Raw genomic sequence first — 25,469 nt, 5'->3', positions numbered from 1 at the left:
CCAATCTCCTTCTTCCTTCCTCCTTCCCTCCTTCCCTCCTTTGTCTTTTTCTTCTTTTTCCTCTCCTCTCACTTCCTCTGCTTCATCCCGCTCCCTAAATCCATCTCTTCCTTTCCTATTTCAGTCTCCTTCTTTCGTTTTATTCCCGGTTCTCTCTGAGTTTATCTCAGTTTTTCCTGAGTTGAGTCTCAACTATCTCTTAACCTTGTCTCGGATTTGCGCTTCATGCCTCATATCCAGCATCTTTTGCCTACTTTTACTACTTTCTGTTTTTAACTTTATGTCTTCCTTCCTCCTTAGCTATGATACTCCATCCCTATCCCACCATGTACTCGGATAGGCGGGCTCTAATCAGGAATAGGATACCAAATCAACTACCCTCCTTCACTTTCCCTCCCCTAACCGGCATGCCTATGCTGCAAACCCATCGAGGCCAAGTGTTGGGTATTGTACATACCCCCTTAGCCTCACTCTCTACCCATATGATACTTTGTTTGTATATATTTGTAACATGAAGGGAACTTGGATCTGGTGTCTACTTTCTCGGTTCAGAGTTTGGCTTCCTCCGAGGATGTGACGGCAGCGATGTGGTATTTGCTGCTGGAGATTAAGGTTTTTTATTGTCTATTTTCTGCTGCCTTCGAGTCTAAACTTGTGTGGACCTCCCGTTGTATCTTGGGTTGCTGCTCTCATTTTGCTTGGGTCTTTTACTTTCCCTGTAGTTAAACACCCGGTCCTTTTTGGGCCTTGTACTAGTTTTATCATAATGAAAGTTGACTTTGTGATAAAAATAAAAACTAAAAAAAATTGATGCAAATTAAGCACCAAGGAGTATATAATAATATAAACCATGTCTTTCATGACAAAAAATAGTATCAAACTATTTATTGATGTAAAAGTAATGTTAGGGAAACTAAATTCATAGATAAAATTTTATAAACTAAATGACATGAAAGTTGATAATTGAATTATTACTTAAGCGTGATAAACATGCTGATTTCTTATTAATGACACATTATTTAATTTACAAATTTTATCTATAAATTTAATCACCTTAGCGTTACTTTTGATGTAATCATGAATTTATATTTTAGGTAACTTGTGGGGCCCTCTATCTATAGACTAGATGACCACTAGAGGCAGAGGCTACTTTTGACCCAGAAAATGCGATGGAGTTGGTCAGTGGGGCATAAAGTAAAAAGAATGAGGAGAAACGAAACGACACAAAGCCTCTTTTCTCTTTATGCGTTGGAGTTGGATGTTTGAGTTGCAATTCCAAAAGCACAACACTAGGCTTGACTCACAACGTTCCACATTGCAAATGCACTAATGGAATCAAATAGAAGGAATACACAATAGCTAACAAATCACAATGGTACACATTTCAGATGCACTCATGAAATAGGATATAATTGACACATAAGACACGAAATAAGATTCCAGACTCTAGATGCACTCAATGGAACCGAACAGAATCTCGGGATCCAAACGCACTCAATGTACTTTAACAAAGTGTGGGGATCCAGACGCACTCAATGACATCCATGCATAGAGTATTAGTAGGATTCCAGATACACACTTAGAAATAGAAAGCAAGGTAATATACTAGGGATTTAATATCCATGTATGAAATTAGGACCCAAGCGTGTTGCGGCTTTTATCAAAGCGACGGTGTTTAGATGCCCCTTTAGCCCCCATCACTTACCATTTGTTTTGTCTTTTTGTTCTATTTGCAGGGTCTTGTGTTTGTGGTCCGGATCAGTTGACTCTTCTCTGGTGTGGCGGTTTTTGTTGCACTTTGAATTATTTTACACTAGGATACCTTCATTGAATACAACGCAGAATTAATTTTTCGGGTGGCTACCCTTATGGTCGTGGCAAGATGAGGCAACAACGGTCAACCTTTGCAGTTGAAGATAAGGATTTTTTTTTTCTACCTTTTTTTGGAGTGGGCTTTGGTTATCCCCACCTTATTGGGCTAGTTTAATGTAATTGTATTGGACTTTTCTTAGTTAATGAAATTTCTTGTTTATCGGCAAAAGAAAAAAGAAAGGGTGTGCTATCCACACACTTTTTTTTTATTTTTCACACACTCTTGTTAATTTATGTCATTTGATCTTCTTTACTTCATCTGATCCGAGTGCCGAAAATTAGAAAGGTGTGTGAGAAGTCAAGGGGTGTGTGGATATCACACCCAAAAAAAAAAAAAAAAAAAAAGCTTGGCATATAAAAGAAGTCATTCTTTATTCTTGATTTAAACACATTTCTTTTATTTGGAGATAATTTGTATGTTATCTATGAGAGTGAAAATTAAGATCTTTCACTTACTAGTAAGAAAAAATATCACTACATCGTAATGCTAAATGGTAGAAATATGTTAAATTGTGATTGATCAGTAAATAACAATGAAAAATGACCATTTTCAAAGGAAGGAGACGAATAAACTTTTCTTTTCTTTTTTTTAATGAGAAATTGTTGGTTTTTTCTTTGAAAGGGAAAGGAAATAGTTGGTTGTTGGGCACTCATTTTCATTTTCTTTGAACACCACCAACCATTGGTGGATCTAGTATTAACCGGGGCTCCTAATTTGAGGGATTCCCAATGGCGTTGAGATATGCGAAACAAGGATTCTACAGAAAAGGGTCTCGTACCATGCATTCAAAACGTTTTTAGTGGACCTTCAATGACATTTTTCGGACCTCTGGTGAGTCATGGTGCCACCCTTGTCCCTATGTGCATCCACCATTACCACCAAGTATAGTTGTGTTGTGTTCCCTTTTTATCACCTCGAAAATAAGGCAACAAAATAAGCCCAAAAAGACAATTGGAGTGGACAAGAAACCCACAAACTATAGATTCCTTGAAAACAACCACCGAGTTCATGGCACTAAAGTCAAATATAGATTTTAGAAGATTTTAATGAAGTTTCTTCAAGTGATAGATTTTAATAGACTTTACAATTCTATATGGATTTGACAGATTTACATGTATTTTTATTGTAGATTTCTATGGATTTATAAGGATTTCTTTCATAGATTTCTTAGGATTTCTTTCGGTGCACAATCTAAAAGGAATTCTTTTAGTGCATAATTTTTAAGTGACAATATAAAACGAATTTATTTCGGTGCACAATCTGATATACCAATTGGCATCCTCAATGTTCCCATGCTTTTCGAAATAACCAGCAAAGGCCATTACAGTATTGTCCGATGGTCTCCAATGACAATCTTCCTTCCATAAGGAACTCCCATATCTTATAATCTGGTTAATTGACCGCCTCTCTCCAATGTGTGCAGATGCAATGCCTCAGCTTTCTCAGTCAATTCCATTCTGCATATATGCACCAAAAAGGACATTGGAGACTCGAATATCATTCCCACTGTATGCTCATTGTTTATTTGCTTGAGCATGCCTTTTCTTCTTCTTTCCATCTATGCTGGGCTTTCTTCTTACGGACTACTCAAAGGCTTGTTGGTATGTCCAAGCAACAAAATAATCTTGAGCACAATCAGATCAAGCTTTTTCCAATGGGTTGGATTGCAGCAAGCTGCATTCCATGAGCTACAAACGCGAGAAACGGATATCAAATTCAGAAAATTTAAAAGTGATGAATATTCGCACGAGGATAGCGTAGTCCATATTCGCACAGTTTCGAACTTCAGATCTCTGCCATTGTAGAAGAGATTGTTCCTGAATAATGACAACTTGTACATCCAAGTAGCTAAAATTATCAACATAAATACATCTTATCACGGACTGTTTCTTGGTGCTCTTTTGTTCTGTCTCTTAAGATTATGTGATGATAGTGACGTGGAAGAAATGAGATAGGTTCTAATTCTAAAAGAGGATGTCCTTAGACTTGAAATTACAGAAAACTCTCTTTGCTTTGTAACGGCAATTTAAAACTTTCAAACCGTTGGTTGGAGACTTGAAGCATCTTATTTTTCTCAGATTGAACCCTGCATGCAATCTGACATATGTAGGAGGAATTGGAAAAGCTTAGCCTCATGGGTGTTTATTATGACTCCCAAGTGTGTCATATGGGCACATTATTGGTAGGAATAACCCAATTGTGTCCTAAATATTTGCTCATTGAGAGGAGTTATCACTCATGATGCTAGGTTCATTCCATTCCTCATACACATGTTAGACTGCATGCAGGTTTCAGTTTCAAAAACATAAGACACTTCAAGTCTCCAGCCAACATATTTAAAGTTTTAGATTGGAGTTACAAAGCAAAATGAGTTTTCTGTAACTTCAAGTCCTAGGATACCCTCTATAAGAACCTTTCTCATTTCTTCCATGTGCCATCGCAAGTCTTAAGAGCTACAAGTCTTAAGAGAGTATATCTTGGTGCTATTTTGTTGTAGCTCTGAGGACTATGTGATGACACGTGGAAGAAATGAGATAGGTTCTTATGGAGGGTGTTCTAGGCTTGAAATTATAGAAAACTCTCTTTGCTTTGTAGCGGCAATCTAAAACTTCCTCTATGTTGGTGGAGACTTGAAGCGTCTTATGTTTCTTAGATTGAACCCTACATGCAATCTGCATCTGTAGGAGGAACTGGAATTAACCTAGCGTCATGGTACTTATTATTACTCCCAATTGTGTCATATGAGCACATTATTGGAAGGAATAAACACCGAATTGTGTCCTAAATATGTGCTCTTAGAACACAATTGAGAGGACTAACGCTAGTTTCATTATGTTTCCTCATACACATGTCAGACTGCATGCAGGTTGCAGGGTTCAGTTTCATAAACATAAACACTTCAAGTATCCAATCAACAAATTGAAAGTTTAGATTGCCGTTACAAAGCAAATGAGTTTTCTGTAATTTTAAGTTCTAAAATACCCTCTATAAGAACCTGTGTCATTTCTTTCATGCATGTGTCGTCACAAAGTCGTAAGAACCACAACAAAAGAGCACCAAGTTACACTCTCTAGGACAAGATATATTTATGTTGAGAGCCACCAATTTTTAGCTACTTGGACCGACAAGCTATCATTGTTGAGGTACAATCTCTTTTGAAATGACAGAGATCCAGAGCTAAAAATTGTGCAAACATGGACTATGATATTCTGTTAAAAATATTCATCACTTTATATTTTCTAGATTTCATACCTCATACTCGGGTCTGAAGCTCCTTGGAATGCAGCTTGCTGCAAGACAATCCACTGGAAAAAGCTTGACCTGACTGTGTCAAAGTTTAACTTCTTCAATGCTCCTCGAAGATTGTGTACTTGGCCCAATGATCAATCAAGCGAAACACTGAAAGGAATATTGAAGAGTGCTTCACGTCTCAGCTGGGGAATTTATCTTCCTTGGTTTTCCATTTCTCTGTGTTCGTAATCGAGTACCATTTGATCTACGCAGCCACAAAAACCCCTCGCCTCAGACAACTTGTTCTACCAACCTAGAACCCGACTGCAGTGATTGGATTTGAACACGCCTCGGCCTCATGGCTCAAGGAGCTCAAGCCTTAACCAATGTGGCAAGATATCGAGGATGGCACAATGGTCGAACATAAAAGCAAATAACAACAGTGATTTGAAAGCGATATGAATTGCAATGCGTAGTGATTTGAGGAAGACTATGAATGTATATGGATTGGCAATAACATCGAATAGATTTATATAGAATTATCATCAAATACGTTTAAGACACACGTGTTATATACGGATTGGCAATAACACGTTAATATCTCTTAAAGTATTGGTCCATGTGGTGTACGTAGATTGGCAATAACACGTGACGTTTGTCCATGTGGCAGACTTAGACAACGGCTATATTTAGATTGGGACCAACACACAATATCATTAAATTTTGTTTTCAGTAACGTTGTAGGATTTTAATACTCATTTAATTCAAATGAATTTGCATTTAAAACGTATCCCAAATTCATTTTGCGGAGTTTATATTTATCTTTTTTATTTATATTATATGTTGTTTTTTATATAATCCACTTGGCATTATGTAATTGGCTTTGTGGGCCTTACACTGGTGCCACATTACACACTAACGCATTTCATTAACAGAGTAGACAGAATGACACATTGATGACCGAAGCAAGAGATGAATGATGAAATTGATGAGTTTAGAACATAAAGAACCAAACTAATGAGTTGACAAAACATAAGGGACTATTTGTGGTAAACTCTAGAATTAAAAATTCCAAACTTTTTTGTTTGCCAAAAATAAAATGCCTAATGATTGGCTTAGTATTGGGTTTATAAGGAGTGAGTGGTTTATTGTTTTGGAATTTGAAATAATTTTAAAAACGAATATTAATCCATGTGGCACTATCATGATTGGCTTTCTAGGCCCCTTTGGGTCCCACACATCACACTAATGAAATTTTTAATGGAGTTAGACGGTAGGGACCACATTGATAAGTAGAGCAACAGATAAAGAAAAAATTTATGATTTTGAAACATAAGAGACCAAACTGATGAGTTGGCAAAACATAAAAGACCATTTGTGATAAAACTATAATATATATATATATATATATAAAATAAAAGGATGAGGTTGCTAAGATATTTTAATCTTTTCTAGGTCTTAGTCTCATCTGATCCAAATCTGATGCTAATCGAACATGGATTGACAAGTTAGACCCGATGATTTGAATTTGTTAATTTGATTATAAATGGATATGAATATGGATCAAGTTTGAACTCATCCAAATATGATCCGCTTACAAGTCTATTTTGAGGTCTTGAGTTCAAATTGCATTGAAGACATTTTGAAGTCATGTTTTCTTTGTCGCTGAAAAGTTGATCGACTGGTCACTGAAAGTTGGATAGTTGTCCACATGGCTGTCTCTAAGATTTTGGGGGCCTGTGAAAAATTTATAAAAGGACCCCTTTTTAAGATAGTTTTTATTTTTAAAAAAGTAGGATGTTGCAGTCCTATTAGATTAAAAATATGATTGCGTAAATCCTAGTAGATATAGAAATGTATCTTATATTCCTATTGGGAGTAGATTACCTATTAAATGTTGTAATCCTAAAGGGTAAGGAATTAACCTTCCCTACTACTATAAATAAAGGCACAATGAGGTGGAATAACACATACCCCACAATTACACATCTCTCTTCTTCTCTCTATGCCGCACCTTCTCTCTATATGGCCTTCATAATTGTTCAATAAATTATGCCTACAACACGTTATCAGCACACTCTTGACGTTGTACTAAAGAGAGTTTGATCTTCAATTAGGGGAGTATTACATTTTAATCATTCTTTTTTATGATTAATTTATTATTTTATTAAATTGATCTACATGCTATTGATTCAATTTAATTTTTCTGTGTTGAACGTGATATAGCGCATTGGAGATGCAATTTCGGCTTTCCGAGAAGGAACTTCTACAAATTCAAAGGTTTTTGTTGTTTTCTGTCAATCAGGTACGCTTAAAATAAAGTAAGATATTTGAAATGACCATGAAGCATGAAAATATTCCCTATGATGCATGAATCCATCTATATTTATATTTTCCTTACGATATATATATATATATATATATATATATATTGTATATGTTTATATATTTGTCAATATATATATTTGTTTCATGCATCGCCCAATTAAATTGTTATGTGGAATATGTGAGTCAATGTATACAAAATAAATTAGAAGCATATTTAGGGTTTCTTAAACCCTAGGTTCGAAAAAAAAAATTAGGTATTTTTTGGCATCACCACAACACTACCATGGGGTGGCATCACCTTGATGCCTTTGGACCACTTGTGTAGTCCTTTTTGGGCCTGCTGCTCCGTATCGAACAACAACCAAGCCTCGGCTAGGCCTACATATCACACGGCCCTAACATCCCTGGTCCACTCGAGCCCAAACCCACATGCTTGAAGCATGCTGGGCTGGTTCCCAGGCACGGGCCTGCAGCCCTGCCCTGCTCCCTTGTCTCGGCCCACGCCAGCATGTTGTCATGCTTGTTGGGCTTTGAATTAGCCTCGGCTTGCAGTTTTTTTTTTTTGCAGCCAGCCCACAAGGCTGGGCTCCCCATGCCAAACCCACAGGCCAGCAAACCTGCTGGGCCTTGAACCATTGCCACCCCCCTTAGCCTAACGCGCCAGCCTTCATGGTTGGCCTTATTCCTTGGATCTGTGGCCTACAGCCCACCTCCGAGCACTTCCTTTGCTCACGGCACCCTAACCCTTTTATGGGCTATGGTATTTTTCGACCTGATAATATTATTTTAATATTATTTAGTTTTTACAATCGACCCCATATGGTCCGATTTATTGAATTAATTAAAAGTGACATGCAGTCCATTAATCTGATAATGAATCCAAAATTATTGACCTGAAGATCACTTTTAGACATTAACGATTCAATAATTTATTTTTATACTTTGAACCGTTGGCATACTTTCATAGTAACAAAGCTTTCACACTTGAGTTCACGAAGAAACTCAAATCCACTACATTTAAATCAGCATATTGCATTATGTGTTCTTGCAAGAACCTCTCTTTTATGAACTAAACGTTCATAAACTAAATTGAACCTATAGTTTCAAATTTAGTGCCTTTGAAACCTCGAAGTTTTCATAAAATAATACACCCATGAAAACTCGACGTTTTTTCATGTAAACCATGTCTTAGAACTCGAATGTTCTAACTTTGATGATTATGGATGATTCATTCCCAAAGCACCAATCACAATCTTGTTCCCTCCAACTCGATGGATTGTCAAACCGTCACAAGTTCGATTTTTCCTGATTTGGACGTTTCTAATAGAAACCACTTTATGTGGGGGACAGACGTGAATCTTCACTCAACTATCAAGAAGCTGAGAAACTATTGTAGCCAACAATGGCATGAAAGAGCTAAATAAGCCTTTGCCATGATCTTTATTCGAAGACTTATGCCCGAAGCATTACAAACGGAAATACCTCCCGATCGAGGATTCCATGGCTCTTTGGCTCGCTTATATAGACCATTTAATCATGAAAGACATTGCCTGCAGCACACCATGATTACGTCCATGAATGAATACAATTATAAAGTTTATAAATCCAATCGAATTTTGACTAGAAAATACTTTTCTCGTCCTTCCATGTTTCTAACTCGCCCTTGAAGCAGCAATGTAGAAAGTGGAAGTTTACCAAATTCTCGGATCTAATTACTACCACAAACATATAGTAGAATCAGGGTCTGCTAAGTGTGGCGTCATGCCTGAAGTGTAATCCTTCTAAGATCTAAAACTTCAAGAATAAAGGATAATATTCCTGAACCTTAATCCTGCAAAATCTACTTCCGTCTTGATGGAATAGACGATTGGCTATGCACATGTTCGTGCCTCTACCAATGTTGTTGAGGAGTACCATTCTCATAGTCCATATGTGAGACTAATTTTGCTCCACCAAACATCATTGGAAAAACATAATTTTGACTTAGATGGCCTTGTTAACTGAATCCTTTAGTAAACCATTTACTTTGTGAACATTTTTCCATGTTCTTGGATTCAAGTTTGGTGTATGTTTTAGTTATGGATAATCTTATGGATATTGTCCTCGACTATGAGTTAATTGAATCATGTTTCTTAATACATGTGACCAATTCAACTAAACACGTGATTAGGTAGGAATATGGGAGAATTAGTTGTTTGGATGAATGCGATACTACGCACACTAACTTTATACCTAAATCACATCTCTAACAACCACTTCAGATCTATCTAACTTGATTAAGAGTATTGGCACTCTCCTCATTGTATGAATGGTACTGAATCACCATTTAAGGGACCTTAAATTCTCCATGTCGTTGAGTTTTTAAGGATATTCGATATGATAATAATCATAAATGAAACCACCGAAGAAAATAGAGTGGAATATTTTTGCACCACCTTAAAAAATGAGCATGCAGCTTTGATTTAGGGCCAATGGGTTGTCTCCCAACTCGAAACACGCCACATGTGGCCGCCTAGAAGCCGGGTGATTCGAGTAGTTTCCTTGCTTTGGCACGACCATTTGGGACACTTAGGTCGAACAATGATGCTACAATGCATCTCCTTACTCGATGTAAAGATCTTGTGCCTACGAGCACACTTGCCAAAACCCGCTCATTTTGGGAAATTTGATTTCTAAATCATCCCTAGCAAAGATACAAAACGACTCCCTTTTTCACAGTGGATTCAAGGGATATATGTGAACTAATCCAACCAAAATGCGGATCATATAAATACTTATGGTTTTGGTTGATGAAACGACAAAATGGTCACATGTTTGTCCACACACATTACTACTAAACCTCATAGGGCAACGATTAAGGGCTCAACATCCTACTTATCCCTTAAAGTCCAAGAGACTGGATAATGCCGGAGAGTTTAAATCGACGGTTTTCAACAAAGTATTGCATGTATTTTGGTTTATAATTGAACATCGAATTCTCATGCTCACCCCAAATAGCCTCGCCTAGCGATCATAAAGCGCAATTTAAATGATCACCTAGATTTTGGTAAACATACCAAGTTTTTGGTTTTTGCCTAGGGCTATGCAATCTTGTACACAGTTATGTTGGTCTGCCTTAGGGCCCATTGCCACCCAATCAATATGATGTTACAGTTAGTTACTGGGTACGAACCTGACGATTTTCGTATTTACGCATATGGGTGAGCATTCCATGTGCCAAGTTGTGCCACTGCAACATACCACTATGCGTCATCAAAGAAGGATGTGAATCTTTGTCGATTATGATTCTCCTTCACATTAGTTCTTTTCGAGCCCTTGCACACAATCTTTTTACCTCTCATTTACGGGTCGTCACTTTAATGAGACAGTTTTCCCGCCGTTAGGGGGAGATAAGAATGTCAACGTTCCTCTTGAATGACCCGAAGTTGCATGGAAGTTGCCCACTATATCTCATCTCGATCCCCATACCTCACACGTGTGATAAGCAAGTGCGATAAATTCTAGCTTTCATAATGTTGCTCCATATGCATTCCTCTGATTTAGCTAAAGTGATGTGATCATATACCAGCTGCAAACATGTTGCAAGGATAGACGTACTTAATGGACGTCAAGTCAACATCCTTGGAAGATGTGCTGCCCTTGTTGGATGGGTTGGACGCCCTTGTTGAACGGTCTGGTATACCGACGAATAGCCAATCAATCTGTCTTGTCCTGGAGCATGACAGATCATTCAGTTCGTAAGATTCACTTCCCTAGAAGAGGAAGACAGGACACAACAATGAATCTAAACTCGATCGTTGTCTTAAATCATTTCCACTTCATGAGATTAATTCGGATTACTCCCGAGACTTGAAGTTCTTAGTCCAGTATACTAGTTTGGATGAACTAAATGGATTTGAAATGAGATTACCATCGATGATGTTTTCACTTATATGGTAGCTATCAACATAAATGAAAAGCGACGATATCGAACCGTGTTCTGTTGATTAAGTGACAACGTAGAACTGATTGGACAACCGAAATTACAATCCAGGTCAAATTCCTTACCAAAGTATGTATTGGACCTGTCATTCCTACACTGCCCAAGGTAACCTTATTGTGTTACAAGTGGGAAATGAAGCGTTATAAGATGAATGAAATAGTGTGATATGATACACACCTTACGGCGCAAAGTTTATCTCAAACGTCATGTGATTAATAGCAACATTATGAAATGTGGTTAGTGTTTCCTCCATAGGGATATAGATACGGAGATTTACATGTAAGTTCCCGAAGAATTACGTGGACTAGTTCAAATAGTTCCAAACCACGAAACACCTTCTTAACTTATTTGAGGCATTCACTTACAATTTGATGGAAGTGGTATACCCGTCTAAGTGATTATTTGATTAGTCAGGGATGAATTATGCCCTTGTGTGTTAAACTATGAAGTCTTATTTCAAATTGCTAGAGTTACAATTTATGTCGTTGACACGATTCTCACTAAGACATCAGAGAGCTTGAGAAAACTGCCTTGCACCTAAAGATGGAATTTGAGATAATGGATCTTGGGAAAACTCATCTATGCCTTGACCTGAAGTTGAAGCATTGTTTTGACAGTATTTTGGTCTACCAGTTAAACTACACCCTGAAGGTGTCACCTTTAAGTATACATTTGATCGTCCATACATTATATGCAATGAGACCCTTGAAGAGGCTATGGAATCTGAAATTCCATATCTAGAGTTCAACTTTGCGCTTTGTTGTACTTAGCTCATTGTATTAGATAGGACATCTCATTCGCTATTGATCTTGGTAAAGATGCAGCACCTACGCCTACACGCAACCATTGAATTGGTATTAAAGACGTACCTTAAAGGAACTACGAAGGCAAATCCCAACGCATCTCAAGTGGATCCAACTCCCTAATCCTCGAAATGATGCTTGCCTTGTTGTTATGCTGACGTAGGTTACTTATCAAACCCGCACAATGCAAAATCCCTAAATGGTTATGTCTTTACCGTTAGGGATATCGCAATATCTTGGAGGTCCACGATATGTCCTTAGTTGCAAAATCTTCGAATCATTCTAAGACTTGCCTTACTTCATTACACCATAAGTGAGACATGGTTAGAAGTTCTTGTTAAGCATATTCGAAGTACTTGTTATTTTTCATCCATCGTTGAGTCCCAACGACGATCCATAAAGATTATGCTGCATGTATCAACCCGACCAAGCCATGATACATCAACGAAGTTAACACCAAGACATATTGCGTCCACATCTACATCAGCAAAGCATCAGGAGATTGAAGTCGTGCAAGCCAATCTCAGACAACCTTGCCGACCTCTACATGACGTCACTGCTGAAATCAACCTTCCAGAAACTTGTCCGAGGATTGTTATACCTAACTATCATATGCAATGCTTGTAGTTCTCATTTGGAAGTTATGTCAAACTCAGGGGGAGTATCCAGAAGTATACTCACTTGATCTTAATGTACTCATTTTCCCTACGATTAGGAGCATTTTTTCCCACTGGGTTTTTTGCTACCTAACTAGGTTTTAACAAGGCACCTATCCTGGGCTTATCATACCCTTGTGAGCTCTTCTACTTGCGTCTAAAAGACATATAGTTTTGACTTAATGCAACTTCTCACTTTTCTCCTTAGTCTATTTTCTCCCACCTTGGGTTTTATTATAACGAGGTTTTGTGAGTTTTACTTTTTCATGCGTTCTTCCGTTGATTTGAGACTTGCATTTGCTCATTGTGCCGACGACTTCATAAACTGTACTTACTTCATCGTTGAAGACTTGATGCATCATTTACTTGAGTATTTACACACTTAAGGGAGAGTGTTGCAGTCCTATTAGATTAGGAATGTGATTGTGTAAATCCTAGTAGATATGAGAATGTATCTTATATTCCTATTAGAGTAGATTACCTATTAAATGTTGTAATCCTAAAGGGTAAGGAATTAACCTTCCCTTCTACTATAACTAAAGACACAATGGGGTGGAATAACACACACCCCACAATTATACATCTCTCTCTTCTTCTCTCTATGCAGTACATTTTCTCTCTATATGGCCTCCATAATTATTCAGTAAATTATGCCTACAACATAGGACAATATATTGGTACGAGAAAATAATAACTTAAATCAAAACAACCTTTAGGACTCACTAGTTGTAAGTTTACAAATGTCATTAAATAAGTAAAAAGAGTTACAAACATATCTTCACTAGATAATCAAAAACATTTCAATCTTAAGCAACCAAATAATAAAAAAAAAAAAAAGCTTCAAAAACTCTAACTTTAAAGTTTCACTTGAATATATAGCATTATTATATAATAAAATTGAAAAGAAAATCGTTTTTTAAGGTGTTATTGGCACTCCTGTTTTCTTATTGTGTACTCCAAATTTTTATATTTAGAAAGAAAAAAAATTTACACTTATTAAAAGTACACTATAAGATTTTAAAGTGCCAATTAAAGTATATTTTTAATATATAACATTATTACATATAAATATAAGATACCAAAAATTTTTGAGGGGCCCTTCAAATTTGGGAGCTCTGTGCGATTGCACATTTCGCTCCCCCTCAACGCCGCCTCTGGTTGTCCAGCCAATCACCAAAAAAGTCGAGGGTTGCCAGAAAAGTCGTTTGAAGGCTGGCCGGCCACTAATTATTGAAAAATTTAGTGATATTATGTGATTTGTATAAGATAATTTGGATTGACCTATCAATTGGTACCTAAACTAAAAATATGGTAATTTTTCTGAAATTTTTTCTTAGAAATGGTTCATCTGAAGAGTTACAATTAAAGAATTGGAGACGCTCTAAGGTGCAAAATGTTGTTAACCATTAAATATTTAAGTTCTTCTTAAAAAAGCACTTAAATGATTTGCTGCGGAAAACGGTTTTTAGGCTATTCAAAAACGTTTCAAACAGGCCCTTGTAAGTTATATCGTCTTTCTTTCCGGCCAGAAAAGAAAACCCCATCATAAACCCTGAAAACAAACACCCGCTCCAAGCTCTCGCAGTTCAAAAATGAGCAGAAGGCGGTTGAAAACTCTCGTCTGGCAATCAATTTCCACCATATCTTCGTCACCTCTGAAGTCCAACCCCTTTTTCTCCACAAACCCACCACACCCATTCCCTTCTCCATTCAAATCCTCCCACCAAAGTCTAAAACCTTGCTTCCCCAGATTACTTTGCACTTCTTCGGAGGACAATCTCGATGGTCTGGTCGATCCCAACGACTTGTTCAAGCTGGAGAGTTCTGGAGTTGAGTCTATTTCGGCTGAGGAATTCGCCTCTCTGCGCGATTCGGTGTTGGATACCAGTGCTGGTGGTGGGTCTTCGATGCCAAAATTTGAATCAGCTAAGTTTTCTGACAATGCCATTTTGATTTCGAATGCTATCAGGAATAATAATGATGAGTTTGATGACAAAACCCAGAAGTTTCTTAGGCAGTTTAGGGATAATCTGAATGAAACTCTGGTGGTGGAGGTGTTGAAGCTTATACAAAACCCTGAATTGGGTGTGAAATTTTTCATATGGGCAGGTAGACAAATTGGGTATAGTCACACTGCTCCCGTGTACAACGCGTTGTTAGAGTTATTGGAGTGTGGTAATAAGAGGGTGGCGGAACAATTTCTGCAAGAAATTAAGGGTGATGATAGAGAGGTGCTGAGGAAGTTGCTTAATGTTTTGATTCGGAAGTATTGCCGAAATGGGTTGTGGAATGTAGCTTTGGAAGAGCTGGGAGGCTCAAGGATTTTGGATACAAGCCAACTCAAGCAACTTACAATGCTTTAGTTCAAGTGTTTCTAGAAGCAGATAAGTTGGACACAGCACACTTGGTCCATGTGGAGATGTTGGATTCAGGGTTTAAGATGGATGAGTATACATTTGGTTCATTTGTTCACGCCCTTTGCAAAGCTGGGAGGTGGAAGGAAGCTCTTGCATTGGTTGAGAAGGAAGAGTTTGTGCCCAATACTATTCTTTACACGAAGATGATATCTGGGTTGTGTGAAGCTTCACTTTTTGAGGAAGCTATGGATTTTTTGAACAGAATGCGATGTGATTCTTGCATTCCTAATGTTGTGACCTATAGGACTTTGCTCTGTGGGTGTTTGAAGAAAAGACAGCTCGGTAGGTGCAAGAGAATTCTTAGTATGATGATCACAGAAGGTTGTTATCCAAGCCCTCAGATATTTAGTTCTCTTGTACATGCTTATTGTAGGTCCGGAGATTACTCTTATGCTTATAAGTTGCTTAAGAAAATGGTAAGATGTGACTGCCAGCCAGGCTACGTGGTTTACAATATCTTGATTGGTGGTATATGTGGAAACAGGGAATTACCAAGCCCAGATATGTTAGAGTTGGCTGAAAAAGCTTATGGTGAGATGCTTGATGCAGGGGTTGTTCTAAGTAAGGTCAATGTGAGCAATTTTGCATGGTGTCTTTGCGGTGCCGGAAAATTTGAGAAAGCCTATAAGGTTATCAGCGAAATGATGAGCAGGGGTTTTGTTCCTGACACTAGTACGTATGCTAATGTTATTGGCTTTTTGTGTAATGCCTCCAAGGTAGAACAAGCATTTTTGTTGTTTAAAGAAATGAAAAGGAACAGTATTGTTCCTGATGTCTATACCTATACTATTTTAATTGATAGTTTTTGTAAAGCTGGCCTTATTGAACAATCTCGGAGCTGGTTTAATGAAATGATACGAAATGGTTGTGCTCCAAACGTGGTGACATATACTGCTCTTATACATGCATACCTTAAAGCAAAGAAGGTGTCTGATGCTGATCAACTCTTTGAGATGATGTTGACTGAAGGTTGCAGTCCTAATGTTATTACTTATACTGCTTTAATTGATGGTCATTGTAAAGCTGGTAGAATTGAAAAGGCTTGCCAGATATATGAGAGAATGAGAGGTAATGTGGACGTCCCTGATGTTGATAAGTATTTTGGAAGTGATGATCAGAGTATTAGAGAACCTAATGTCTATACTTATGGGGCTTTGGTGGATGGTTTATGCAAAGCACACAAGGTTAAAGAGGCCCGTGATTTATTGCATGCTATGTTAGAAGAAGGTTGTGAACCTAACCATATTATTTATGATGCTCTTATAGATGGATTTTGCAAGTATGGGAAGCTAGATGAAGCACAAGAGGTGTTTGCTAAGATGTCAGAGCAAGGGTACAGTCCAAATGTGTATACGTACAGTTCTTTGATTGATAGGTTGTTTAAGGATAAAAGACTGGATCTTGCTTTAAAAGTCTTGTCCAAAATGTTAGAAAACTCTTGTGCACCAAATGTTGTTATCTACACAGAGATGATTGATGCCCTGTGTAAAGTTGGAAAAACAGACGAAGCCTATAAGCTTATGCTGATGATGGAAGAAAAAGGGTGTTATCCAAATGTCGTGACTTATACTGCAATGATAGATGGCTTTGGGAAAGCAGGTAATATCGAAAAGTGTTTTGAGCTTTTTAAACAAATGAGCTCTAAGGGTTGTGCTCCAAATTTTATCACCTACGGGGTTTTGATAAATCATTGCTGTTCAACTGGACTACTGGATGAAGCTCATAAGCTTTTGGATGAAATGAAACAAACACATTGGCCAAAGCATATGGCAGGCTACCGTAAAGTTATTGAAGGTTACAATAGAGAGTTCATGACCTCTCTTGGGCTTTTAAATGAGATTAGTGAATGTGACACAGTGCCAATTACTCACATATACAAAGTTCTGATTGATAATTTTGTAAAGGCTGGAAGGTTGGAAGTGGCTCTTGAGCTGCTTGAAGAGATTTCGTCATCTTCACCGTTTACATCTGTGAACAAGAATATGTACACTTCATTGATTGAAAGTCTTTCACATGCAAATAAGGTCGGTAAGGCACTGGAGATGTTTGCAGACATGATGAGGCATGGTGGTTTTCCAGAGCTGGATACATTCTTTCATCTTATTAAAGGGCTTATTAAAGCTAACAAGTGGGATGAAGCTCTTCAACTATCAGATAGCATATGCTACATGGTTCGTCTCTCTATTTCGTCTTTTCTTCCATACTGTAGCTTTCAACTATTTCTTTTGCATGAAGTCTTTTTTCTCTTTATGTATATTTTTAATCATTTCTTTTCTTTTGTTTGCTTCTATCTTTTAGGTGGGAATATGATACATTTAATGCCCTAGAAAATGAAAAAAAAAAAAAAATATTTTCTATGGCTTTTATTTCTTAGCCCTTTAGCTTTACTTCCCTAAGCATGTAAATGTCATGACTGGCCATGCATTTTGCATCTGTGCGTGGACCTTTAAGCCATTATTGACTATTCAAAGGAATGAATTAAGAAAATGTGATAATATTGGAACTCATATTCAACTACTTGAACGAATTGTTTGTTTGTGTATCTTATATTGAATGGTTTGGCCGACTTGTCTGTTCAGGAGTCAACCCACTGTCTGGTAGTTCCTCATCATGATGCCCTCTATTTCTTGTGAAGTGAATTTTCTTTATGCTGTATAAGATCAGTGGTTACTTGAACAATCTTTCAGTCAGCAGTTTTGTTCTTATCTCTCAACTTTGCCTTACTGTCTCGGCAGCATTTCGCATAAGCGCCTTTTGATTTGTTGTGGATGAGCTATCTTACTTTGCTGCAGTACTTTGCTGCAGTATGTGATTGAGCTGCTGCAAGCTGTCAATTTACAGTATCTACCTATAAGTTATCTTTTGTGCTTTTTTTAAGGTTTGTGAAGACCCTTTCTGTAGCATTTAGAGGTTAGTCCAGGATTTTAGATTCATTTTGAAAAGATCTTTGAATCATAATGATCACACAGATTTTTGATACCACAGCAGCAGCCAGTGCTTCTGCTTTCTAGTTCTTACAACTGGGCTTTTTTTTTTCTTTAGAAAAAAAAAAAACAGAATTGTTGATGAAATCAACAATTTTTTCTCCCAAAATTTCTATTTAATGACTTAGATAATATGCTTTATTTATTTGTTTTATCAATTTTTAAAACTATTATCAAGAGGTAATCTATGCTTGTTTGGTGCAAACTTCAAAGTATGGGAAGCTGTAATCTGAAACAGTTGGTGCTGCTGATATCTAATTGCCTCTGCTTGTCACTGTAAATTATTTGTTTTTGTTTTTTATTCTTCTTATATATCTCAATTATTTGCGCAGGATATCCATTGGCATATGCAAGAAGAGGCATCTGACAGAAATTAATGTGTTTTTTAGACCATCATTGTTTGTTACTCATGCACCATCTGATGACTCACTGGACCTGGTGACCTGGTTGACGGTGCTGTTGTGGAGTGGACCGCATTTCTATCAGAGTCCAGTGTGCAAGCATATGCAACATAGGATGTGAATGATTGTTGCTTGCTTAATGAAGTGACCACATTTTTACTTCACTTTGTGAAGCGGCTAGAAATTCAAGAAAACTAGAACTTTTATCTCCTACCTATTCAAAGGAGGTATGTCATCTTATATAATTTCATAGCATGGTTACCCCAAAAATCTTGAGAATGCAGGATCCAATACCAATACTTCCCCATGATGCCTTGATGGATGTCAGATATTCCAAATCTGTATCTTGTTGATTTTTGGGTATGGGATGGATATGTGTGAGGCATGTATTATGGATACACAAGGGATACAAGCAAGAGTAGTAGGGGTTATTTGTAAAATTTCTATAGAAGAAATGGGGGGTATGATTGAAAAAGGGCTTAGTGGGCATTTTAAGATGTTAAAGAAGCTAATATGAAAACAAAACTATTCATTAGAATCTTATTTGGTTGTAATATTCCTTGTAGTCTTCATAACAAGTTTTTAGAAAATTGTGGTTTTGCAGTATCATCTCACATTTCCTAAATTGTATCCATACAACATAGTTTCGATGTTCTGCACCAAGGCTTTCATATGATGCTGCTTAATGAGAATATGCAGCAGGTCTCTGCTGCTAGAATTTATTTACTGCTCCATAGCCATTTTCATGGTGAATCATCAGAAGGTCAGAAATTCAGGTTTTTATTATTCATATCTCTACACCTGTTTAAATGTATCGTTGTTCAAATACTTATGTACTAGGTACAGATAATTCAATATGTTATTTGCTACTTCATTGTGGCGAGAATGATATTGTGTAGCTCTATTACTTACTGCTGTTGTTGCTCGTTGAGTGAGCAGGTTGGTGACGTGGAGTTGAGTTCAGGGGAAGTTGTATTTGATTTCCAATCAATCATGTCTAGGTAGTAATGTTATTAAAATATCCTATGCATGAAAACAAAACAATATTGTTCGAAAAACAGTTTACAGGATGAAATTTCTGTATGAGCTTGAACTTATTTTGCCTAGTTACTCTTACAGCAATTACTTATGACTTACTAATTGAGTGTAATAAGGATTATGTGATCAGAGCTGCGTTTGGAAATTCTCCGCAAGATCTCATAAGGTGTCTAATGTCAAATTGCAGGCATTACACAGATGCGAGAAGCTCCAGTCAAACTTCCTCATAATGACAAACGATGCCAGAAAAGTATGTCTGGGATTTGCCGTCACAAGCTTCCTACTTGTGAACCTTGAGGATAGTCGTTGATCAACTAACAAAATACTGTGCTTGAATTTATGAAGTAAGTCAGGTATGAGATACGATTGGTGTCTTATAAGGATGTCTGATGTCCTCATTTTAGAGAAGAATCACTTACTATGTGCTCTAATGATCCGAGCCATCAATGTATTGAATTCCTTTTCAAGATCGTTCATGCTAAGAAATCAACAAATATGAAATTAGTCGTCCAATTGTCATTGAACAACTCCATATGCAAGGACAATGTTTTTAAACATAGAAATTATCACGATGATAGTCAAATGACTAGGCAATGCATGTAAATCCATGGTTAAGCAATGTCTTCGTTTTAATGCACTTACTAGATTCCTTCAACGCCCGCAGTTATTTTGTTCTGTTGCACTTTTGGGCAAGATTTTTAGATTCTTTCGACTCCTGCAGTTGTTTTACTTTTGGGGGAGCTAGTTTTGAATCGAATGAATTTTAACGACCATAATTGCTTATGTCATCTGCATTGATTTAATCGTTCTCTGCGTGTGCTCATTTTGATTGCAGTGCATCTAACCAACACGAGGAAACTACTCAACAACATTTCAAGTCACCTTGAATTTCGGTTTTCATGTACGAGGTGATTGCAAGGGAAAAGGTAGGACATGGGTTCTAGTCACACTAGCAGCAGCATACCCATTTTAGAGAATGTGAACAGACAAACTCCTCACCATAGTCGGTCCACCATTGCACTGTTTTGGGAAAACATGGAAAATGTTGAAATACCCTTTTGACAACATTTGGTTGTGGTGCTCTTCTGGTTGCGGGTTGGTAATTTTTGTGCTACGATATCTTGGTCGAATTGACCACTTGGTCGTTTTCTCTTGTGTTGCTGCCTTGGTGGCTGCTGGCAGGACGTTCGTGGCGGCAGTGGCAGGTGGAGCTGCTCTCTGCGTTTGGAGGATAGGGATTAGGGTTTTAGTTTTCGTTTGTTTGCTCATTGGGCTGGGTTTTGTGTTTATGATTTCCCCCAGTGTATTTTCGGTTATTATGTTGTCCTTTGGATTGGCCTGTAACCTCTTTTCCTACTTAATAAAACGTTACTTTTCAACAAAAAATAAAAAAAAGAGATTAATTTATAAGTCCATGCAAGATCTCTTCTTTCGGACGATGTTGTACGAATGTTGCACGTGACCAAGTTTTCTTTTACACATAAATACAAGATATCGTTGTTATTTGGATCCAAAGCAAGCAGATTAACATGCAGGCAGCGCCGGGGCATATGAGTACCCCAAAAGTGTATATGGGTCCATAAGAACCCTGGGCTTCAAAATCAAACACTCTTTATCTAATATCAAACCCCAAACTGACAGAACAAGCGAACATTTGTCGTAGTTGCACAGTTGCAGACATCCTTGGGACTCATACAGAAGCCTAACTCCAGGATTTTCATCTGATGCAGTCAAACATTGTTTATCAATAATACCGACACCAGTCGATTTAGTCCTCTTCTTGTTCTTGTACTTGATGTTGAACAGATCAAATCAAATCCAATAAGAAAGGTCCCTTCCTTTCTAGTACCCATCCAAAACAGCATCCCATTGTATGCCAATCCAAAAGAGGGGAGAGAATCCTCCTCCCGTGATTTGTAGACACACGTGTCGACGTCCTCTCTGTTTTTGTTTTTGGTTTTTTAGTCAAAATGGTCCATAAGATTTGCATAACTCATCACTTTGGTCCTTGAAATTTGAAATCAATAGATACATAGACGGCTACGAAATTGTGTCGAAGTCCTCTCTGTTATTTTCTTTTTTGGCTTTTTAACCAAAATGGTCTATGAGATTTGTATAACTCATCCCTTTGGTCCCTAAAATTTGAAATCAATAGAATTGGATACATCTACCTTCAAATTTCATTTGTTGTCTGGAAAATAATTTTCGTAGGCCTATTTTCTCCTTCAACTCATGTGTGCTAATTTGTTGTCTGTTAATTTCTTTTTTATTTATTCAATTTAAATTCTGCAAACAAACAAGGGTGACATGGGATCATTTGTTGTCCATGACTCCAACAACTTCAAACAACTAGGCAAACTAAATTACAACATTTTCCTTTTACTTCTTATATTTTTTTTTTATCATCCCTGTCTTCTTTTTTTATCTTCTTTTGTGCGACTTTATTTTGTGCATCAAGCGCTCAGTGAAATGTCTCTGTTGACAAGTTTGGCAGTCTTCAACATTACGTTATAGTTTCCTGTAGTCACTCTTGATAAGTCGCTACATATCATAGTAATTGTTGACCTATGTTGGCATAAGCCTTCTGTAGATGTTGGCAAGAATCCACATGTTCCTACCACTCAACGAAATAGTCTAATGAAGTTTTGGTCAAAATCATGAACCCGTTATTTGAAAATCCTGACTCTGCCACTACAACAGTAAGTAAGGGAATACAAAAGCAACTGTTCATCACACACAAATAGAGTAGGATGTTGCCACCACAATGAATATGTTCTTAATATGATTCCAAAAACCTCAATAATCTTGTTCCACAATCAACCCTATATAATGTCAACTAGCTTTAGTTTTCCACAACAGAGTCAGAGGCATCAAGTTCAAGCACAACAGTAGGCCTCTTTCCTCCGGCTTCAGCTCTGAAAAAATGAATCTTCATTTCACTTCTCTTTTCGTTGACAAGCTCAAACACGGCGGTGTCCCCGGGTGAAACGTTGTTCGCATGCCAACATTTCATCAACCCTTCCGTCATGAGCACACGACTGCCACAAGATTTTATCTCATCGACCCGGAGCTTAACTTTCCATGCTTTCCCATCCGGATCTATAAGCCTCACCCTCTCCTTTTCAATGAGACCTTTTGCTACAGCTAGCTTCTTGGGGACAGTCTGCAATATGCAGGGAACATCATCAGTGACTAGTCGGTTGGGTATAGCGCTGAGATGGCATGCCCTTCCCAGGATCTATCGGGGAAGGTTTCATAAACATAATTGGCTTACAAATTGGGTTGAAGAAAGTACTCACCATTCGATAAGGAATCTTCGGCACAGTTGCTTTGAAGCATGTTTTATACTTTGATCTGAATGCGATGTGTCCATCTGATGTTTCTTTCACATCAGCAGGCTTGTACAACATGCCTGTAGAGAAAATAGCACATTCGAACATATTGTCTCCGAACAGATACACATGCCTGTAGTGTGTATATGTATATACAACATTACAAGAAAAGAAAGGAACATGCCTGTAGTGTATATATGTATATACAAAACTTGTATAACTTACTTTTCCTTCGGTTACGAATACTAGCTTGATTTCCAGTTGTCTTCTTGGCAGCTACAGCTTCCTCCTTTTCACATCCAGTTGGATTATAGATTTTGACATCAAACTTTGTGTCGCCATCGTACTTAAAAACCAAGAAATTACCGATTTCTAAGAGATGATCCTCAACGAAATTCTGCCAACCCTTGCGGAAGAAGAATTTTCCATCCTCTCTTCCTTCCAAACCTACTGTCCACGATTCTCCACTTGGGCCTCTAAGAGTGCATTTACAGGGAGGCCGTCCATTGAAATTCTCCATGAATAAAGGTGGCAGACACTTCAAAGTTCATGGTATCAGAAAACAGAATACGGTTGTATGACATCAAAATATGAAAACAATTAATCAAACACTGCCTAATTCTATGCCAAATCAGAAAAGCTTTCACATGCATGACTGAATCAGTCAATATGAAAGCAAGATCGTAAATCCAAAGAGAAGTTTGTTTAATTTTTGCGGTTACAAAAGTCTGTTTCGTTCAAATGGTAGGTTCATCTATATATAAATCACAAGAAAACACTTTGTAATTTTGCAGAAGAGTCTGAACATAAGTGTTTGTTTTGGCCTTGGAAGGCGGAGTGCCTAACAAACATTAATTACCAAAAAATTTAACAAGCTCACTAAGAACCAAGAACAAAAATCGAAAAGTTAAAAAGGCATGTCTCATCCAAATGCCAGAACAGAGAAAGAAACAGAAAGTATTTATCATCCATTCGCTCCTGCAGCGATCGATCTTGAATTATTCTAAGTGAAAACGAGGCTACTAAAGGGGCAGGATGTTACCAAATGCCGAGAGAAGTCATCATGAACTAGGGGCTTGAAAAAGGATCGCACTCTCCGTGAAGGATTTGTTGAATTCCTCGCCATTTGAGCGGAAAAGCTTGACTGAAATTCCGAAAATGGGTGATCATCCACTTCAACAAGTAAACGGAAATCCGAAAAATATTGCAACTAATTTCCACAAACTACTTCTTCATAAAGGAGCAAACTGGGGAAACAAGATAAATGTACTCCTAAAAGAATGGTTGAAATAGATTATCTGGATGCTGTCTAACTATGAAGCTTATACTGGTTTCATAGATATACAAGATGATGATAAAACATACATGCAGATTCTTCAGGGGATTTTCTGGGAGAGAAGATTGCCTCAAAACACTATCCTTTGTCTGACTAGTTTTTCCTGGGAAACATTGGACATGAGGAGGAGGAAAAGTAAAACTCGTGAAGGAGGCAAAAAGTTCAGCCACCAACCATCATAAGTTTCTTTTAATATTCCTAACATTTTTTGCAATCAAAATTGACATGCATTGAATTATTTCCATGTGCATTATTTGCTCCTTTGGGATGACGAAATATATATATAACTGATATGGAAACTGTAGACAAATTCATGGAAAAGTGAACTTTTCCAGTTTTGAACAAGTGATCATCTCACCTTCCCCAATCAATTACTCCACTTTCGACCAAATAAATAAATAAAAGAAATAATTAAAGAGATAATTAGAAAGAAATTTAATTTTATCATTAAGGAGACAGTTATTCCTACTATTTGCTCAAAAAATTGAAGTTATATCCAGTTTAGTCTGTAATTATGCAAGTTTTGGGCCTTTGCCCTCAGAAGGCAAGCACGGACTGACAGAAACATAGTTACTCACTAATCCGAAAGCTAAATGGAAATGCACTTGAACAACGCCTATCCGATAAACTTAAAACAGGAAAACGGAAAATTACCATATGCCGAGAGAAGAAGTCATCATCGACTAGGGGCTTGAAGAAGGATCACACTCTCTGTGAAGGCGGCATTTCAGCTGAAAAATCTTGGCTAAGTATGATCGAGCTGGGAGAGAATTTGAGGTAAGGGATTGAAGCTGATGCCAACTCTGCTAGCTGGCTGGTGATCTTTGTCAAACTATATATGTGAATTACATAAACAGTCACAAATTTATTGAAGGGGCGGGAATTACAAGTGCACCCACCATGCATGTGCATTATTTGCTAATTTGGGATGAATTATTACTGCATTTAATAAATATTTAACTGATCTGTCTAGGTGGGTTTTTCCAGTTTCGTATTGCCTTTAAAGTGACCTTTTCAAAGTGTAGAACCAAATTTAGCATCGATGATGCATTGGATTCTTTTTTCCTGTCATCTCACCATCCCCAATC

At 37.5% G+C, this 25,469-nt stretch overlaps 2 protein-coding genes across 3 annotated transcripts; one reads left to right on the top strand and one right to left on the bottom strand.

The window, feature by feature from the left end:
• Window positions 1-14,344: 14,344 nt before the first annotated feature.
• Window positions 14,345-21,121, top strand: LOC125475211 (pentatricopeptide repeat-containing protein At1g06710, mitochondrial-like). The gene is given in 5 exon segments (XM_048579758.1): window positions 14,345-15,177; window positions 15,180-17,461; window positions 18,607-19,676; window positions 19,901-20,066; window positions 20,549-21,121. Coding segments are annotated over 3 exon segments (3,039 nt in total). The 5' UTR covers window positions 14,345-14,465; the 3' UTR covers window positions 18,652-19,676; window positions 19,901-20,066; window positions 20,549-21,121.
• Window positions 21,122-22,466: 1,345 nt separating this feature from the next.
• On the bottom strand, window positions 22,467-25,272 carry LOC125475210 (B3 domain-containing protein Os12g0591400-like). Of its 2 annotated transcripts, XM_048579749.1 has the most exons (6): window positions 25,036-25,272; window positions 24,411-24,484; window positions 24,088-24,189; window positions 23,271-23,583; window positions 23,013-23,125; window positions 22,467-22,876 (listed from the first exon to the last, which is right to left on the bottom strand). In XM_048579749.1, the coding sequence occupies exons 3-6, from the start codon at window positions 24,169-24,171 to the stop codon at window positions 22,556-22,558; spliced, it is 831 nt and encodes a 276-aa protein (XP_048435706.1). In that variant the 5' UTR covers window positions 24,172-24,189; window positions 24,411-24,484; window positions 25,036-25,272; the 3' UTR covers window positions 22,467-22,555. The 2 variants fall into 2 exon arrangements, with proteins under 2 accessions (XP_048435706.1, XP_048435705.1); XM_048579748.1 differs by lacking the exon at window positions 24,411-24,484.
• Window positions 25,273-25,469: the final 197 nt, after the last annotated feature.

This window comes from the organism of the source record quoted next, unplaced genomic scaffold (genome assembly GCF_019419815.1).
Source record: "Pyrus x bretschneideri cultivar Hongxiangsu unplaced genomic scaffold, Pyrus_bretschneideri_v1 Contig14, whole genome shotgun sequence".
Lineage (NCBI taxonomy): Eukaryota > Viridiplantae > Streptophyta > Magnoliopsida > Rosales > Rosaceae > Pyrus > Pyrus x bretschneideri.
The sequence above is the reverse complement of the archived record's forward strand: the minus strand, read 5'-3'. Positions and strand labels throughout refer to the sequence as shown.

Bases quoted from the DNA above. Each gene is read 5' to 3' on its own strand.
- LOC125475210 (XM_048579748.1), bottom strand. The intron at 23,126-23,270 runs GTAAGTTATACA...TTTTCTCTACAG, and splicing joins TATTCGTAACCGAAGGAAAA to GCATGTTGTACAAGCCTGCT. The intron at 22,877-23,012 runs GTGAGTACTTTC...TGCATATTGCAG, and splicing joins CGAAGATTCCTTATCGAATG to ACTGTCCCCAAGAAGCTAGC.